Raw genomic sequence first — 19,902 nt, 5'->3', positions numbered from 1 at the left:
TTTTATTATCATCTTTACCCAATTTTCTTTAACCTATCTTCGTATGTGCAGTGCTTACAACATTTGAATACATGTATTGTTATAGCCTACTTTTACCAGCGCGCGCAATTCGTGAATCTATATAAATGTTTCCTGTTATCGCATCTGAATTTGAGAATCACCATTTTTTGTAACTAGAAATATTCCTTGATTTCAATTTTTGAGTAAGACATTTCGCAGGATTATTTGGTTAGAATATTTTTCTTTTTTTCTATTGATTTTGCAAAAACGTTGAATCGAACAATGTTTTACAGGCAGAATAGACGCATGATTATGTTTATTAATTTTTCCTAAATTAGGCACTGTTTCAGTGTAACATCCAAACTTACTGAATCACTATTCACTGTCTGGCCAACAAACTGAAATAAAATGAAAATGAATTGTTTAAAATAGTTGTCGCTAGTATGAAGTTTCATAGCTTGTCTTCCTCTTATCAACACAACTCACGTAATCAAAACATTACAAATTTGAGAAATGATACATTACTACTTCTGTTTGTTAAATACAGTTTACGAACCCGTTGAGAACATGATGCAAATTAATTCTCTTCTCGAGATCACCTTGTCATTATAAAAATAAGCAGCGCGCTTAGCATGTGGGTGTATGTATTTCTGAAAAATTGTTTTGCCACTACAGTAATCTGCTTTGAGGTTTCGTTTTCTGATAGCTAATGGACGAATCTGTTTGTGTTCCATCGAGATGTGATAAGCAATAAAGTATAAATATAACTTTTGTTGTATTATGGTAATCACTGTTGGTAGTTAGATTTAATTGCAATAATTTAATGTTTCTGTTGTCAGTTTTAGAAATTACTTCCAAAGACTTGTAAGTCAACTCATGGATTAGCTATAATACTATTATCAAGGAAAAATTATCAATTGAATAATAGGACCCAGCGTACAATAAAGTAACCTTCAACCAAGTTTAAAATATGCTAATGATGAAGCACGCAGTAGTTAAAATCGGTTAACTTCATTTAGATTAGAATGTACTAAATAAATAAAAGGAACTTAATGAAATTTCATCGAGTAGAAATAAAGTAACGTATATCAGTAAGAATCACAATATAATTATAATATTTTGAATATCCATGTTGTTCTTGCCTACTTTAGCAAGTCAGTATAGCAGCCTAAGTTTTTTTTCTTATACTCATGAACATTAAAATCTTATAGAAGATAACAACGTTGGTTTATTTCTTTTTCCTTCTTCCGGTATCATCTCGTTCAGAAAAATTATTCTTCCTTTATTTGTAAGCCCTTGCCTTGTCGATGTTAGATTTTTCTGTGTCGGAGAATCCGAGAATACTCTCGATTGCGTTCAAATGCCCCTGTGAGTTCTCTTTGTCCGTGAGAAAGTAGTAGATCGCACTTTTGAGGAACTGTAACGTGACTTCCGGATCGACTTTATTCTTTGTTTGTTGGGCGTCTACCAACCGCTTGTACATGGTCTAAAGGAGAAAAAAGCAAATGATTTTAGTCAGTGAAGTTCGAGACTTGCATGTGGATTGCAAACAATGCAAAGCGACAGAAGTGCAAAAAGAAGGAAATTTCGTACAAAACAGTGCTTTAGAAAGATAGAGGAACACTAGATGTATGATGATCCAAAATCGAAATATTAATACTAAATGCCATGCCAGAGTTCGCGACGAACGAAATTTATAAGTTCGCATATTGAATTCTAATATGATATTGCAAACTGATTAAAACACATGCGTTTGATCATAACAGAGCAGGTCTCGCAAAAGAATCAATCTGAGGACTTTTTTACATCAAGAAAAAAAACCAAATTGCCAACTTAAAATCGGTCAATTCTAAACCAAACGAAAAATTTGTGGAAGTTTTTTTTTAACTTATTTCTTTCCAACTACAAACCTTCCGGGCGCCCAAAAGCCACAGCGATATAGCTTCTTTTGCGCTCAGTAAAACGTGCGAAGTTCCACTTTCTGGCTGATAGTTTGTATCCTGTAGGGAGAAGTAACGGGAACCGAGGAAAAGGATGTAAAAGTTAGATTAGAATTATTAGTGTAAGTTGTAGTACGTATTCATTGCAGCTGACTTGACTTGGGTTTATACTATTAAGAGTAAAAGATAGAGAGATATGAGAAAATTTAAGGGAAACGGTGCTCTTAAAACTATAAATATCGAAACAAAGATCATGAATTCACGATAATAAAACTGCTAATGAGCTTTCCGAGACTTCGCTGGTTCATTTATGTCGTTTTCACTTGATGCCAAACCTTACTCAGTTTCCAGCCTAACTGCTGTCAAACCGTTTGTCTGAAGCTAGAACCTAGTTTCAACGTTGTTGAACTGAAAATCGAACCTGATTTTTATATCAGGTTTGCTAGAATCCCCGTTGCTAAGTGCGAAACCAATATAGTAAGATTTGAGAGTGAACAGTGTTTGTTTGATGAAACTACCCTGAGTTAGTTTCAGTTTTCTCAAACGAAAACGACATTAATTATGCATTGTGTGAATTTTTTGTCACAACGCTCTGTAATATATGATAAAATATATCATAGATTTCGGAACTTTTATTATGGAAAAATCAAAAATAAATTTCGGTAAAAATTTGTTTACCGAACAAGTTTGTTATCCGAAAAAGCAAAACCATTTCGGTGAAACAGTTAAGTTTGTTACTTGAGAAGAGTGGGGTCATCAATGTTACCGAGCATTGCAGTGAAAGTAAATACCACATATACCGTGCCTCCTTGGAAAATAATGCTTTACACTTGTAAAGATGTGGTTTATATGATGTTTACAATAGAATTTGTTAATTTTCAAGTATTTTTTCAATGTTTGAGAACGTTTTAGCAACATTAGGTTTTTTAAACATCACCAAACACCAAGAAATTAACAGAAATAATGTACTCGTATGAAAAGCAAAATTTTCTGTTGTGAATTGTTTTTTATTTCATAGGTAGAAGGTAATTAAATTTTGTGTAAAACTAGTTTATAGTGTAATGCTTGCACGAACGAAACTTCGTCACACGGTTATCGAGATGGATTCCAAGCAATAAGTTCTTGGACTAAAATTCAAGGAAACCCAGCGGCGAGCTGGCAGAAGACTAAAAGCGAGAAAGTACAACCTCGTAAACGCAAGAAGAGACTATTTCAAGTGCAATCCGTGCCGTCCAATTCGGGACGTGACCAAAGAAATTATTACGTCCGTCTGGTTCGTCCAGTAGACAATTAAACGTTCCGAACTTCATGTCTTCAAGCCTAACAGAACCGATAAACAGGATACGGTTGCCAAATCCCGCGCCAGGAAGTTGTACCGCGAGAGATTAATGCAGCCGAAATGCTTCGTAATGGACGACGAGATGCGCATTAAGGTGGATGTCAAGCAGAGCAGAAGCAGAAGATTGATAAATTTACCAAGAAGTACTTGATGTGGCCAGCGATTTGTGAATGAGGCTAATTCAGCAAGCTATTTATAACAAATGGGCACCATTAACAGTCAAATATATACAGAATAATGTCTCCAACAGCGCCTTCTGCTCTTCCTTCAATACCGCGAAGGTGATAAAACTCTGCTTTGACCTGATTCGGTGTCGTGCCATTATGCGGAACAGGTGATGAAATGTTACGAAGTCAAAGAGGTTGTTTTTATGTCGAATCCGCCAAACTCGACAGAACTTTGCCCAATAGAAAAATTCTGGGCGAGTATGAATGGTCTAGAAATTACAAGGATTTGAAGAAAGAGTGCATCAAAGTGTGTAAAAATGACGCAAGTTTTACACAGGATTTAATGGCGTTGAGTTTGAGATGCGGGCGCCTTGGAGAGGAGATTAAATAAACCAGTTTTGCGAACTTGTTTTTAATCAAGTGCTCCAATTTAAGGGCTTGAAATTTATGGATTTAGATTTTTAGTTCACGCCACTGACAATATAACGATTTTTCTGATTGTCAGATTCTACCATTTTTCGAGGGGGAGTTGATTTTTTTACGCGCAGTAAATTTATTAAATTTGGGTACAATAAAAATTTTGGTCAAAAATCGAGGACCATTAATTGTTTCTGTACTACCGATAACTGGAACCTGGAGCCGGTGTAGCAGAATTGAGTTTGCATGAACATCATCTAATAAAATGTTTGGAAATCAGTATTGAAAATTTCGCACATATTTTTGCATTGTCATCTCTGAGATGGCTTGAAATTTTTTACTATTACCATCCTGTATTTCCAGATCCGAACAAAATTCAAAAGAAGCCTATGGCCTTATGAGACCTTTCATTTGAATTTTTGAATTTGAGTTAAATAAGTTCATCCGTTTCTGAGAAATCGGTGAAATATTAATTTTGGAGTTTTGACCACTATTTCCGGCATAGCCGAGGTCGGTGTATTTGGCCATCAATTAACTAGACCTTGAAATTGGAACAGTTGCAAGTCTAATTTCGAAGATTTATTAAACTTTTTTTTTAAAGTCACTTCATACGACGGTTTTAAAGTTTAAATACTCATCATACTTTAATTCCGCAACTGGTATTCGGATCAGGTTAAAATTCAATGCCAATCTATGGAATATGACGCACTTGATGCCAAACAGCGAGCAATTGCGAATATTGTTGATTTTGATTTTGTTTTCATACGAATCCCGCTTCCGCCTTCGAATCTCATCCAATGATTAAAGAGACTTTCAGTGTACATACAACATGCAAGAGATGGTTTAAATATTTCAAAAATTGTGATTTAAACGTGAGAAACGAGGATTGCCGTCGAGGAAACTCACCTAATTGCAGGCATTACTGGGCAAAGACGGCACACAAACTTGAAATCAATTGGCTGAAGCATTCAATGTGTCGAAACCAGCAATTTCCGATCGCTTGAGAGTTATGGAAAAATTGCGAGAGATGGAAAAATCGGTACTACATGAATTGAACGGGAGATACTAGAAAACCGCTGAGCCATTGGTGAAATGCTACTAAAAAGTATAAATGAAAGCCGTTTTGGCATCGGATTGTTACTGGTTAATTAGTCTGAATTTTTTGTGAACCCTAAGTGCAAAAACATCATGGTTTAGTCCAGGTGGCCTTAAGGTACCATTTACTAGTTCAAGGAATCAGCCATTGTTGAAAAACGGAATATGTTTTTTTTCTCAAGCTACCGCTAAATAGATTTTGGGGAAAATTCGCATTCGTTTCGATTCGCAACCCTGGTACAAAGAGTCATAGCGTTTCGGTAATCCGCAAGGCCGAATTATTACCACATGGTTAAAAACTCTACAACCAAAGTGATTTGTTTTTAGTCTTGTTATGACGTAGAATCGCCTCGAGCTAGTTTTAAATTTGATCAGTGTCTAACGAGAAAAACAGATTGAAAATATGACATTCGAATGCAACTCTTAATGAAAACCAGCGTCTGACGGCAAAGCAGAAAGTAAAGATATACTTGCGATGTGGTATGTGTGTGTGTTCCATAGACAGAGGATGGAGTGGCGGCCAAGTAAAGCAAAACATGCTTGGTTCTTCCAGTCAATTAGGCTGTCTCTACAGGTGTTTTCATATGCAGGGTAGTTTAATTGGCAAAACAATTTCCCCGGTTAGGAGTTAGGTACAGGAAGACCGTGTCAGCTTAGAGAAAAATCAATCCTCAGCTCAGCTACGCCATCGTACGGCATCACAATGAACATTTCATGTCAATTGTATAGGTGCGCAGTGATACTATTTTGGCGCGAAAGAATTCAACATTTATGTCACCTACTTGTATGTACGAGTTTCGACGCGGACTCGCTTGATGGCGCCATACTCGCAAAAAAGTATGATGCTCACGATTTTCGAGTTTTTCGAGCTACAGGTTCGAGTCCCGTCTCTGCGGTAACATTTTCGTGGTTTTCATTACCCCGTATAAAACCGTCCCGATTATCCCACCGACTTAGTAGCGTTTCGTCAGTACAATCCGCAGACGGGTCCATCGATTAAATGACCATTTGTTGCACAGACGCTTATGGGAATTGAACATTAGATTAATATGCCTATAAAATACATTCGAATGTGTTACTCAACTTAGTCATAAAACTAATCGGTCGATTTTCGAGAGTCCGATTTCGTCGGTCAAGAACTTTCAAATTTTCTACGCGGTACATGGGTATTCGCATGTCATTTTTCCAATCTGTTTTTTCGTTCGATGCTGATCAAATTTAAATCTATAATCAAAACAAAATAAAAAATAGTCACACATAGTTAACCACACTGTGTTGCAATTAGGTCAAGAACTGTCAAATTTTCTACGCGGTACATGGGTATTCGCATGTCATTTTTCCAATCTGTTTTTTCGTTCGATGCTGATCAAATTTGAATCTATAATCAAAACAAAATAAAAAATAGTCACACATAGTTAACCACACTGTGTTGCAATTAGGTTTTGCATGAACACGACGTAACCTCACAAAGTTTACTAAATGAACATCATTTGACAGCTAACGGTGGTTTGTTCACGTGTTCATTCTAATGTCTATTAAAGTGTAATTCGTTTTTTTTTTTAACAAGCTTTCATCCTTGACAGTTTAGCGGTACTGTTTACAAACAAGCTTAAACAAAACGCGAAGAAAACATCTTAAACAATCATCTCTACACTTCGCAACTAGCCACTTTTATATAATAAATCTTTAAAACAAAACGAACCGAATTGTCAATAGACGGTATCATCTGTCTGTCAACAGACAAACAAAAATAAAACTCTATTCACAAACAGTACTGTTGAAATGTCAAATTCATCCGTTTGAGGGTAGCAGTGACGATAGAAAACCTAATCGGAAATGTAAACAAACCACCGGTACATTTCAAACATGAACTTTATTCATCACAAGCTCAATTCTCGGTTGATTTTTCATTAGGGCGTATAAGCAAGTGACAGTTTCTCTTTAAGCACTCTCTCTTTTGATTATTGTGATGTGATTAAAAAGATTTTCTTTGATATCACTATTCTGTTTGACAGTCGAAAGTGTTGAGTATCATTTCATGCAAAGAGATGAGTGATAAACGTGGAAACCGCCTAGTAATTAATAGAAGAGAAAATAAAGAAAGAGAAACTGTCACTTGCTTATACGCCCTTTTGAAAAATTAACGGAGAATTGTGATGTCTTATTGCAAAACCTGTTTCCCTCGACTTGTAGGTATGCGTGTGTGTGACTTCATGCTCAAGTTGAACGATTCTATTGTGACAAAAATGTTAATATTAAAATTGCAAATGTGACTATGGAAAAATATTTCGGTTTCGTTGGGTGGATCCTTAAGCATCACATTTTACATTTCAGCTGTTTTTCAAAGAACGGCGAATCTAACATTGACAGCAAATGGAGAAAATCATCGATGAATGTTCCGACTTTGGTTTCAAATCGTGTTTAGAAATTATCGTATATTCTCTGATCAATTTATGATTAGTCGATGAATTGTTAGTTTATCTTCAAAAGGCACGCAAATGTTACCACTTTCCTTTTATATCCACTGAATAAATCAACATAAAAAGAGTTTCGCCCTTTTTCGATTTGTTTACTTTTATACTTCCTGTGTGAATTATAAAGATACGCCCTTGCGCATTTTTCATGAAATTGGCTGGTTTTCGCTACTAAGACAAATCTGTGAGTAGTTTTGTTGTCTCTTTTACTATTTCCAGTAATAAAACGTTCGGTAACCATCTAAAATAAAGAAAATAAATAGTTTCGCCCTTCCTTACTAGCAATTGAAGTATCGCCCTGTTTATTGGCATGGAACACGGAGGGCGAAACTTGCGTAAACAAATGGATTGACAGTTTCGCCTTTTATAGTTCTTTGTATTACTAAGATTGAGATTTTTGTAGAATACGAATTTTTAAACAAAATTGTAGAATTTTGAAGCATTTATTGGTAGGAGAGAGAACCTCGATTTGTTTACTTTTGTAAGATACGTCCTTCTTTGAAAAACAGCTGATTTTCATGGTTTCATTTCATGTAAATTTTCGCAACTATGTTGATTCGAGAATCGACACCGAATGGCTGAGGAAATGTTGAGTAAATATCATTAACACTATACATTAGTTGATGTTAACATTGGCAAGTGAAACTGTCTGCAAGTTGCCAAAATGGATGAATAGACACTCCTTTGCTGTGTACTGTTGTGTGACATAACGTAGCAGGAGTAACGAGAACATGAATAAAATGAAACAGAATGGGTAACAGCACTGTCGCAAAACCGCACATTGAGGCACCAATAGAGTTACGCATGGCTTCGTGAATTAATACACATTTTCGATCCTTCGATCTACTGATCAAACGATATCCGTTTGAGCAAACTTACACGTATATTTTCCAATTCCTCCTGGGTCACTTGAAGCTGCTGCATCAATTCCGGTACCGAAACTCGACTGGGAGATTGACGTGCCATTTCAATAGCACGATCAGTATGTTGCAAGGTTTCTCCATCGTGACCTTTGGCGTACATATGTAAATATATTTTGTTGGCTTTGTTCTCCTGATTCTGAAGCTGAGCATGAAGCTCTTCGAGTTGCTTCTCTAACTCGCGGATGCGCTCCTTTGCCTGAGAAAAGAAAAATTACGTGGGAAATGAAGAGATTTGAATGACAGTAACATCATGAACTCTACCGTTGACCAATTCATGATCGGAAATATGATACCAAAAAAGCAATCGTAACTCACCTGCTCATAATCAGGAACCAAATCACAGTATCTACTGTTTGATTCGGCCAATTTTTGCAATAGAGCTTCAACGCGGTCATTGTTAGACATGCGAATGTCCTGTTCCTCGGCCTGGTGTTCTTTGACCAATTCTTCGATGCGAGCCTCGTACATCTCTACCAAACGTTGCTTTTCGGCATTCAAATCCTCGTCGTTTCCGCAAGCACGATCCTGCGTGTGCACGTACGAGTCCTTCGAGTGAATTGATGAAGTCGTAATATCTTCAAAGTGGCCTGAATCAGCGAACGAGCTCTGCATCTCAGAAGTAGACATTTTATCCATGAATTGCACCTGATGGATGCCATGATTATGCAAATGGTGCCGTGGACTCGCCTTCACTCCATCATCGATTTGGTCTACAATCGGTGATATACCCTGCGAACTAGGGGTATTCGCATCGTTGGTTGTGTTCTCTCGTACCGTCACGGCATCACTAGAATTGGATCGTTCCTCCGGGGAACTAAGCGATGCTTTAAAGAGCCGAAGCTCTACAACCTCTTTGGTAAGTCTTAAGATTTCACTATCACGCTGCTCTAGGTCCATCCGGGCATGGGTGAGCAGCTCTTTTAGTCGCCTGATTTGTCGTTGAGCCCGCTGGGTCGGGGTGAGATAGTCCTCCCCTGTCTGCCCAGCATGGCTGGAGCAGTGTACTACGTATTTCATTTTGCGACCGCTGAACGTAGTTCCGTTACGGGCAACATACGGATGGTCGCACGACATTCCGCTCGCGATTGAGCTACTGTAGCTGTGCAACGAGTCTAGGTCGTCATCCAAGTAACTGGTCACGGGTGATTCCGGAGAAACCGGTGGCGTTTTCGGGCTCTTGTGTGATATTGAGCTGTTCCCAGTGGAAACCGAATCACAGGGCGTGTGTGGCCTACGGGGCGATCGCTGGGCGCTGCTGTTACAACTGGCACTGTGACCACCAGAGTTGATAAGATTTAAAGACTGAAAACGGAACAAGACGAAAAAAAATTGATTAACTTCACTTTGTTGAATACTACGAGAATATTGAGTTTTTAATCGCAATTTTTTTCTTCTAGAATGGTACCCTTGAATTCGAGAGAGGTAAAACGATCACCTTTTCATATTGTGCCATAACATTGTTTTTAAATAAACTTAAAGGGCTCCGGCCAACAGAAAAATATTGGTCTAGCAAAATCTCAAAAAGTTGCTATAGATAGTTCACAGAGAGACGTATTTCAAAACATACAGATGTTTTGCGATAAGAAAGTGACCAACTAGGCTTAAGCAGAACTTGATGGAGAAAGGTAAACGAATGGGCCGGGAATTCGCATTCACTAAACAAGTAAGCTTGAGTAAATATATTTTCTTTATTTTGTATGAATTGAGCTTGAAAATGAAACACGGTTTGATTTCTTTAACAATTTGACCAATTTTTGGTCGTGACACCCTTTATACGAAGATGAACATTAGAAAAGGTCCCAAGTGCAAATGAACATAATATAATACTTCACATAGGAAGATAGCAAAAACCATTAAATTTCGATATGCACTGTAGAATTTGTTAGAAATCACTGGGATTTGCCGAAATAATTGAAAGAGAAACTAAACCAAAAGAAACTGTCATTTGCACTTGGGACCTTTTCTAATGTTCATCGAGATATGTTGTAGTCATAATAAATATGATAACAACTGAAATATCTAAAATTTAGAATCAATATAATCGAAATGTTGTGGAGCATATGTGACATCAAAGAATGTTAGATGTTAGATTTTCAATATAAATTATTGTCAAAAATAAAACTAGCAATGCATTTAGCGATGGCGGTTTTGTGTGACTTCGATTGATAATAATAACCTTTGAGTCATTTTTAAATTAATATTCGAGATTTTGAATTGATAAAATTCAACTTTTTTTAGAAAGCAGACATGTTGTCGTTTCTGGGTTACTTTGAAGATGCAAACATTTGAACGCTTGCCCTACATTTCTATGCTTGAGCTAAACTTCATTCGTCACGTCGAATTTTTAGTGTACAAGACAATGATCACCTTTGAACAGTCAGTTTCTTAAAATAAAACTTTTTCTAATTTCAAAATTGAAAAAAAAGCACTCTAAAAACGTCTGTTTAAATAACTTATGAATTTAGATTAGAATCCTATGCACCCAAAGTAATGATTTTGTTGAATCAAATCTAATCTAGACTCTTAACTACATCTAAACTTCTTGTTTGGGTCAATTTTTGATAAGATTCTTTGGAAAGAAAATTGACTGAAATATAAAACTAAAATACTTGTTATGATTTAAAAATATTTTAAACAAATATTTGTTTTAGGAGTATGATGCAACGATAAAGTCGATAATAATTGCAACACTTCGAAGCAAACGAAGCCTACTTAAACTTGGCTAAAATTTCCAAATTTTACACAGTTTATTTTTGAAGTGTATTGTTTCATATCTTCAACTGCGCACACGCTTAGAAAAAGTTACTCAAAATTGGAGTACTAGTTACTCATTTTCAAATGATACATGGAAACGTCAAAAATTGAGTAGTTATCATCAATGATATTGAGTAACTCCTGCTCTAAATTTGAGTTTAACGCAAGAACTCGTTTTTTTGTTACTATTCGCAATATCAGTCTAAAAGTTGTAATAACCATTTGTAGTAACAGGTTGTATTTTTTGTTAGTGAGATCGCGTATTTCGAGGGTGAGTCGCTCAACACGAACGGTGTTGTGTCTGCAAAAACCGGAATGATAAACTCCGTGTTGTGCGTTAGAATGGAAACGAATATGCTCAAATGTCATTTATGAGAAATAAGTGTATGATTGGTGCCTGAGTATAACTGACATGCATGTTCATTTGCGATTGTCACACTACTCCAAGCGACCACCACTTGATATAGTATTGAGTTCAATTACTTAATATTTTTATACAATACACTCAGAAAAGGAGCAAGTTTTTTTTTGCAAATTTGGTATATGTGAAATAAAATTTCACTCAAAATTTGAGTGATAGTTACTCTATTTTTGGTACAAGTACAAATAAAGTATTACTCAGTAAATGAGTAAATTTAACCCAAATATCGTTTCCAGTGGAAGAACTCAAATTTGAGTAACTTCGGAGTTACTCTAAATTAGAGTTGTTCCACTTTTTCTGTAGATGAGTGAGATCTTACTCATTTTTGAGTAACTATTTTTAAGCGTGCAGCTGTTAGTGTGACAGCCAGAACAAACGAAGAGAGACGAAGCATTTTCGTTTCTCATCGAAAAAATGAGAGAGCAACGCCACTTTTTCCTCTGTGACAAGACGAAACCAGGTAGCAACAGCATAATTTCAATTCTCATTCTTTCATCGATGTATTGAAAATCTGTGACGCTTGGCTATAAAAAGAAAAAGTGACTAAAATATGGCAAATCGAAGTAATTACATCCCAGAACTTCTTTGGAAACCAAAACTACTACAAATTCGAGCACCAACAGTTAGAACTCATTGTGAAACCTTTTTCTGTCGTTTTCAATTCTCACAGCTTTGGTTGAATATCGACACCGCATACTATAAGATTTTCACTGAAAATTGCAAATGACTGAAAGGGCAAATGAAAGGAAAAATACAATTTTGAAACTACTGTCCCGCTTATGTCATTGACTGGACATGGATTTCGTTCTCATAGTTTGCAAGCGAAGCTGAGAATGACAGTAATTTCTTGTCATTTTCGTCTATTTTTCAGTCAATGAAAATTACTTTTATTAGCTCTGGTGACCAGTGCGGTTAAATTTCATTTTCAATCGAATAATATAAGATGAAAATGAAATTTATGGCCGCTGACAGTCAGCATATCCCTACTTATTCATTTGACTTTTGCTGCCATTTTCAAGTGAAGCTTCCGGAATTCATCGTCAGTTGATTAATCGTACCTAGTCATTTGAAGTTTTGTTTGCTTAGTTTCGAGTGCCAAGTAGTCTACCTGTTTCAACGCCTTCGCTCTTGGTAGTAAGCAAATTCGAACGAATAGAATTATAAATGGAGTAAAGTATTAAAAATGAAAACTAAAGGAGGAAACAATTAATTTATGTGTATTCTGTGATTGATATTTCTGCTATTTGGTTTGTCTTTCATCTATTTTCTTGAACCAATTCGAATGTTTACATGAACCTCATTTGAAGGCCGCTCTCACACTATTGAAAGAGATATTTTGACATTTCAAGAGATCAACTGACGGTGGTTAAACTGAGCCTCGATTGAAGAGAAACGAGTGATGAATTGAATGCTGCCCGTTCGGGCCGTCAGCAAACATTGTGTGTGTCAGAGAGTGAAGTTTACTGCAGTGGAGAGATTGTCAATGTGTTCCACATTCAGTTTCAATTGAATTGAATGAAGTTTTACAGCACTGCTGGTGACAGACAGCTGTCGAAACGGAAACGAACTGACGAAAGGAATGATTTTGTTTTAGATTCAGGGTTATCGCATTGTGCCTAATGTTCAAGTAGTTGCCATTAAGCATACGCCAGGTCAATAGTACAGAATCTCAAAGTAAAATGTGTCATTTGGATAATTAAAATCTATTCGTGGAAGGGGATGAGGGGTTTTTATGCAGTTGAATAGCAAGTCTGACAGAAAATAACTCTATTTGATACACATATGCACCCACATTATCAGATACGAATGAATTCCGAATCGCCGAAAAATTTTCATTCGGAATTCCATGTGGTAATCATAATGAACTCCGAATAAATTACAACTCCAACTTTCGCAGTTAATTTAAACTTTTGGTTGAAATCTGAAACTTGAGTGGTTATATTGTGTCGAGTAGTTGAATTTAACTAAAACTGCGGCCCATTTCAAAATTTGACGGACGGAAAGTTATTTGGGTTTATTTTTCACTGGAACTAATTTCAACTTAAGAATTTTCAGTGTCGAAAAACTACCATCGATCTGTCAAAAATAACCATGTTCTCGAGCAGGGTTATTTTTGACAACATAAATTTAACCACTCGATTGTCAGATTTTAACCAAAAGTTAAAATTAACGTCGAAATGGTTCACAGCCTAATCAGAGCTGCTAAATGTCACTATCAACGAGCAACTTTGCACGACGAAGATTGGGAAGTTTATGTCATTTCTCCTGTCACTGCTTGATTACGATGTGACTAAATATTAATCAAGCAGCATAAACATTGAATTAAATTCATGTACACCAATAAACTCCGAAATCCGATGACTTTTTACAAAGAACAATTAACTTTATTAATTTATGTTTATGTTAGTACTCTCATGGAATTTTTTTACTTCAACAGGGAATAGAAGAATGAGAGAGAGAACAAAATGCGTCACCTGTCTTTGACTGAGTATACTTCTACTTGGTCATTGAACTATCGAGTATCTCATTTGACAGACACTTTGACCGTACCGATACCAGTTGACGATGATTTTAGTCAGTTTGTCAAGGTCATTTGACATGACTGACAATTTGCAGCTCTGAGCCTAAATGGGAATCATGTTCAATTACTTTTGACGTTTCAAATTTTAGTGCAGGCGAAACGCAAACTATTACATAATATTGAACCTTTTCCAACACGAAATGGTGTAACTGTCATGCTTATTTTCGATTTGTATTGGATTCCCTGGAGTATATTGATATATAATATATTTGAAGCCAGCCTATCATCCAAGAAATTGAAGCTGCATCTTCAGCATTTGAGTTTTTGAACATTTTCTTCGCTTGAGATTCATGATTTCTTGTGGGTTACTATAATTACCTAATCACAAGTAATATTTTCCGAAAAACGAAAAATACCTAGAACACATTAAAATGAAAGGAATTTTACATGAATCATTAAAACGTAATTTGTTTAATAATTCGTTTTTACAATAATGAATCAAACATGCCTAAGCTAAGCTTATGGTGCGGAGACGTACTTTTACGTTTGTCAGCACTTGAAAAAATATCAAAATTCTTGAGAAATGTATTAAATTAATCTTATAAGTGTGTCATGTGTGGCTTGTATATTGTAATTACTAATTACTGTGGAAAATTGACACTTTAAGCTGGAAACAACCCACATTTAGGTATTGAACCCAAATCTGTTCAGTTTTCATTTTGTTTTCTTTGTGTGTATCTGCGCACAGGAAATAATGGAAGCGGATCGTTTAAAATAAATTTTAAATACAGTTCTTTTGACGGAACCGAACCATCTGAACACTACTACCTAACTCAAAGTTTTGATTTATTATAAAGAGTGACTTTTTGCTTGTATCTTATGGTTTTTGACAGATCACGCGTGAATCGTGTCTTGTGTAATTGTAAAACTTGTTCGGTTTGGTCTATAATTCAATCATGTATCGACTTACGAACGAACAACGCTTGCAAATTATTGAATTTTACCATCAAAATTCACGCTCGGTTAAGAGATTAAGAGATCCACTGTTTTATCGAAAAAATGTGTTCAACGACGTAGCTCATTTCTGGTTGAATGGATAGGTCAACAAACAAAATTGCCGCATCTGGTGGAGTGACCAGCCAGAATCATTGCAAGCACTGCATCCTGAAAAAGACACTTTGGTGTGGATTATGGGTCGGTACTTCTTCAAAGGTGACGATGGGCGGAACGTTACTGGTTAATGGCGAGCGCTGATGATGATTGGCGGTTTTCTTACCCGAAATGAAAGAATTGGACATGCCTGGCATGTGGTTTTAACAAGACGATGCCACATCTCACACAGCACGTGAAATCGCCAAATGACCAAACTGAGAGCCGTCTTCGATGAACAGTTTATCTCACGTTTTGGGCCCCTAAATTTGCCACCTAGATCGTGTGATTTAAAGCCTTTGGATTATTTCTTGTGGGGACATGTTAAGGCTCATGTGTACAAGGATTTATTCGAGACATACCGGCGGATATATTGAAAAGAGTGTACCAAAATTGGATCTTGCGCCTGGGACATCTAAAGCGGAGCCGCGGCCAACATTTGTAGGAAATCGTCTCCAAACATTAAATTATATTGATCGTACTATTGATTTAAATAAAGACTATCAATTTTTTGAAATTTTCTATGTAGTTTTGTGGAAAATCAAATCCTATACCTCTTAAGAAATCACTTATAAATATATATATATAAATTTCACGAAACTCAAATTCAAAATCGGGCGAGCTCATAGCATCTTTATCGATTGTTTACAAATTTTGAGGAGACTTTTATAAACACATTAGCACGTAGAAGTTTCATGATATGTTGTAAACTTTTTTTTTAGAAACAATACAATATGAAATGTAGAAATTGAACTTTCACTTATATGCTTACAATTTTTCGAAAAATTAGTGTTTTCGAAATACCATGGTATACTAGTTTACGATATATACTTAAAAACTTGTTCTTGTTCCAGTTTTAAATTTGAAAACACAACCGGTAGCATTGTGTAAAAAATAATGAAAACAGCTAAATTTATTCAGATAGAGATTTAGAGATACAGACGATAAACATCAATTGCTTTTTCAAATAATTCTGAGAACTTGGAATTTGAATATTTAACATTTTCCATTCTACACAACTCTTCCATCTAACTTTAACTTGACTTGAGCCTACTATCCCTTAATAAAAACGAAACATACCCTCATATTTGCTGTTTTCATCCATAGCCTTTGATCACCTTCGAAAATATATCGCTGACGCTCCTCTTGGTGGAATTACTCTGTTAGTAAACTTCTCTTTAGTCAAGAAGTAGCACGAGTAGTCACAGAAAGGGTTTTCGTATACGGTACCTTTACTTTCGCAGAAAACACAAATTCGTTAGAGCTTATGCGCTGTCCAGCAAAGGGTTGAGTTGATTTTACGAAAAAATTACGCAGAACTTTTAAAATAAAAAGTAAAGCAAATTTTTCACCGTTCACTACAATGAGTTTATTTTTAGTTTTTTGTTGATTGCGTGGTTTGATTTTTATTTTGAGTCACAGAAATGTTTTCAATGTCACCTTTCCTATTTACACTCATATATATTCTGTCACACGAGCATACCTTGATTTCCGCTCGATTCGCTAAATATTATTGAACATATAGCACTGTCGAAATCGGAAATTGCACTTGTTTCCACCTCGGGGATCAACCCCGAGGCCACGGTGGTCGCATTCGGTAGCACATCCTACAACAAGACTATCTCTTTTAGCACTGATATTAAGTGGCAGTGTCGGTTGCAGCAAAATACCGTCTGAGGGAGGTTCGCACCGTTACGCTTCGTAACACTTAAAGTTCTCAGCAAAATGCGAAAAATCATCCACGATTGCATCAAACGCTAACTAGCGAACGGCTGGGAGCGCGAAACGGCGAATCAGTTGGCAATTCCGGCCAAACACCGACCAGCGGAAAAACGAAAAACGTGTTACGCGAAACTTTGGAAACAGTAGCACCGAATCATCACCAATCTTCCTACGACCGGGCACGACAAGCAACTTCAGGTTTGCTGATTGCGTGGAGAGCTTCAACGAACCTAGTGTGAGCACCAGCTTCTTCTAGTTTTGAAATTGAAATGATAAAATAGCAAGGATCGAGGAAGGTGTTTCACAGCTCCACCGGATCGGTTTTGAGGCTTTGCTAGGAGCTGGTAAATAGCGGGTGTGAGAGCTGCCAGTCGTGGTCTTGTCGAACATCTTCTTAGTCGAGCTGAATTAGCGAAGGAACTGACCGATAGGTTGGGATGTTCAATTGTAGAAAATTCGATGGTGCAAGACTATTTAGTTGTGAGGAAAATGATAAAACTCATGCGTTTAGTTCGCATCCGGTTTGGATTATTCTACTATTAAATACTAGATCGAAAAATGAAAAATCCACTGGCCCTCGGTAATCAAGCAGGAATCGGCGTAGCGGTTTTTTTTATAGTATTTGCATTCAAACAGGCCGTCCCGGTCACGGGTTAGCGGTTCAATGCATAGGGCACTAGTCTTTACAACTCAGTTGTCGTATGTTCGAGCCCCGACCTGGAAGGATTCGTAGTGTCAGTAGAATCGTAGCACCAGCTATATGCAATGGTTTTGTTGTACACTCTGAATCAGCTACGAACTCTGTTTAAACAGAAGGTCAAATTCCAACAGGAATGTAATACCACGTAGTGACGTGTAGTGTGTTCTCGCTTGTATTTTGATGTAATATTTTTATTGCATGTATTTTGATTGTTTTATTGTATTTCAATTTAAATATTTTTTTTATTTTATGTAAAAATTACAACACATAGCTCATGAAACATGTCAATCATTCCTTATTATTCATGATTTCATGAGCAAAATGATTCATATCATGAACAATAACTCGTCTCCCACGAAAATTTTTAAATTTCATGGGAAGACATGTTTCATGATATCATGATTTTTTAATTCTGTCCAGTACTGAAAAATTCATGTCCGGGTTTTGCTCTCAATGTTTTTATCCGGTCATTCTCCAACACAAAACCAAATGGCGGAGAGCTTAAGGGACGGGTAGGGTCTAACACTTTTTAAAAATCATTTATTATTTTCTTTATATTTTCTTATAGTAAAACCTTTCAAGAATATTCTGTGAAATTTTCAAGTTTATCGGAAAAAAACTCTGGAGATTCTGCTTAACTCATACTGCGAATAAGTTGGAGCTCGGCACACAGGCTCAAGATTCCTGCTTCATTTGACTTATAAACTTGACAAAACATTATTGAAATGTTTCATTATAACAAAATGCAAAAGACAAAATATGATTTTTTGAAAATATTAGATCCTACGGGCTCCCTAGAGTAATCATTTGTTTCCATTGATTTTCAAGACAAAAAACGTCAAACGCGTTTTTCTCGAAAGCAAGTTTTGAAAGTCGTCATTCAAAAACTACTGCACCAATTTTTTCAAACTTTGCACACACTTTCTACATATAAAAAAAACCAGACCCCAACGATTTCTTTTTCGATGATTGTTACTTTGGGGAGGTTTTACAGCTTCAAAATGGCGGATATTTTTCGTGAAAAATCGTAATTTTAACTTTAAACAACCACCAAAAGTTCAAAATATTAAAAATAAATCAAACAAAAACGTTGGGGTCTAGAAAAACTTCTATTCTAACTATGCTGCTTTGATTTATTCACTTCTGATTAGTCTGCGCTAAGATACAGTGGACTCCGCAAATCTTGATTTTTAAGAAGCGTCTTAAAAATATACCTCTTCGCCGACTTATTTCTCAATATTTTTCCACGAAAAAATTACAAAATTTTGTTCAAATAATGCTTTTTATCATGCAAAATATTTGAATTTATTTTGTGGAACGATAATTCTAAAAAAAAATTCGCAAAAATGATGATTTTTTTCATCATTTAGACCCTACTCCCCCCTTAAACGTTAGTCACAAAGTCATCTCTAATCATCTTCACGCCATGGAAAATTCTCAGAAGATGGAAAAATGGGGGTTTCAGGAGTTGGATGATAGACTCAACTAACCAAAAGTTTAGATAAAAAGGACTGATTTGACTTAAGCAGCGTACGATGTTCAGGAGTATAATTATAAGCAGCTCTTTTTCCAAGTAATTATCCGCACTTGAAAATTCGCGCGACGCAACCAAACGAACATATCAGCAGCTCATAGAATACATTGTTTAGCTTCCGGAAATTCAGGCAACTTGTTTTGTACATTCAAGTTCACAAAAAAGGGCGAAAACGGTGTTCAAATTTTTACCTTTTCAACATGAAACGAAAGGTTTTCTGCACCAAATCGTGAGAGGAGGTAAGAAACCGATTTACTTTGAGATCCCTGGTGTAGAAAATTGTGAGTTGACCATTAACTGCAGAACATTGTCTTTTCGGAAAAAAAACTGAACCATTCTGAATATATTCAGTGTTGTTAGAGTGGTTGATAAGTGGATCGATAGTGGTGATGTATTTGAAATTTATTCGGTACTACATCATTAATAAGTAGCAAAAGCTGTGATTAATAATAGTTGTATTGATAATGGAAACAATCACAAAGCATGTTATGGAGCTGAATAAATAGTATTTGCCATACCATAACATTCAACTTGAATAACGTATGGAGAAGTAACAGGAACGCAAACTACCGTTATGCTAATTCAAACGCGCCATTCAAACACTGTGCCTACTGTGTGTCCCGGGTTGGCGGTTCAATGCATAGGACGCTGGTCTTACAAGCCAGTTGTCGTAAGTTCGAGCCCCGACCTGGAAGGATTCTTAGTGTCAGTAGGATCCATAGTACTAGCCATGCAATGATTCTGTA

At 36.3% G+C, this 19,902-nt stretch overlaps 1 protein-coding gene across 3 annotated transcripts in view; it reads right to left on the bottom strand.

Annotated features, from left to right (window-relative positions):
- LOC131429250 (protein quick-to-court) overlaps nt 1–19,902 on the bottom strand; it is a 72,705-nt gene continuing 52,803 nt past the window's right edge. For 2 of the 3 annotated variants that reach the window (XM_058593299.1, XM_058593297.1), the window contains exons 3-6: nt 8,671–9,657; nt 8,312–8,551; nt 1,911–2,000; nt 1–1,486 (exon numbers count right to left, since the gene is read on the bottom strand). In XM_058593299.1, coding sequence (XP_058449282.1) covers nt 1,283–1,486; nt 1,911–2,000; nt 8,312–8,551; nt 8,671–9,657 — 1,521 coding nt within the window. In that variant the 3' untranslated portion in view covers nt 1–1,282. The remainder of the gene's footprint in view (nt 1,487–1,910; nt 2,001–8,311; nt 8,552–8,670; nt 9,658–19,902) is intronic. The other variant, XM_058593300.1, reaches the window with a different exon arrangement.

The sequence above is a fragment of the Malaya genurostris genome, chromosome 2, assembly GCF_030247185.1.
Source record: "Malaya genurostris strain Urasoe2022 chromosome 2, Malgen_1.1, whole genome shotgun sequence".
Classification (NCBI taxonomy): Eukaryota; Metazoa; Arthropoda; class Insecta; order Diptera; family Culicidae; genus Malaya; species Malaya genurostris.
Note: the sequence above shows the minus strand (reverse complement) of the source record. Positions and strands in the feature narration are given on the sequence as shown.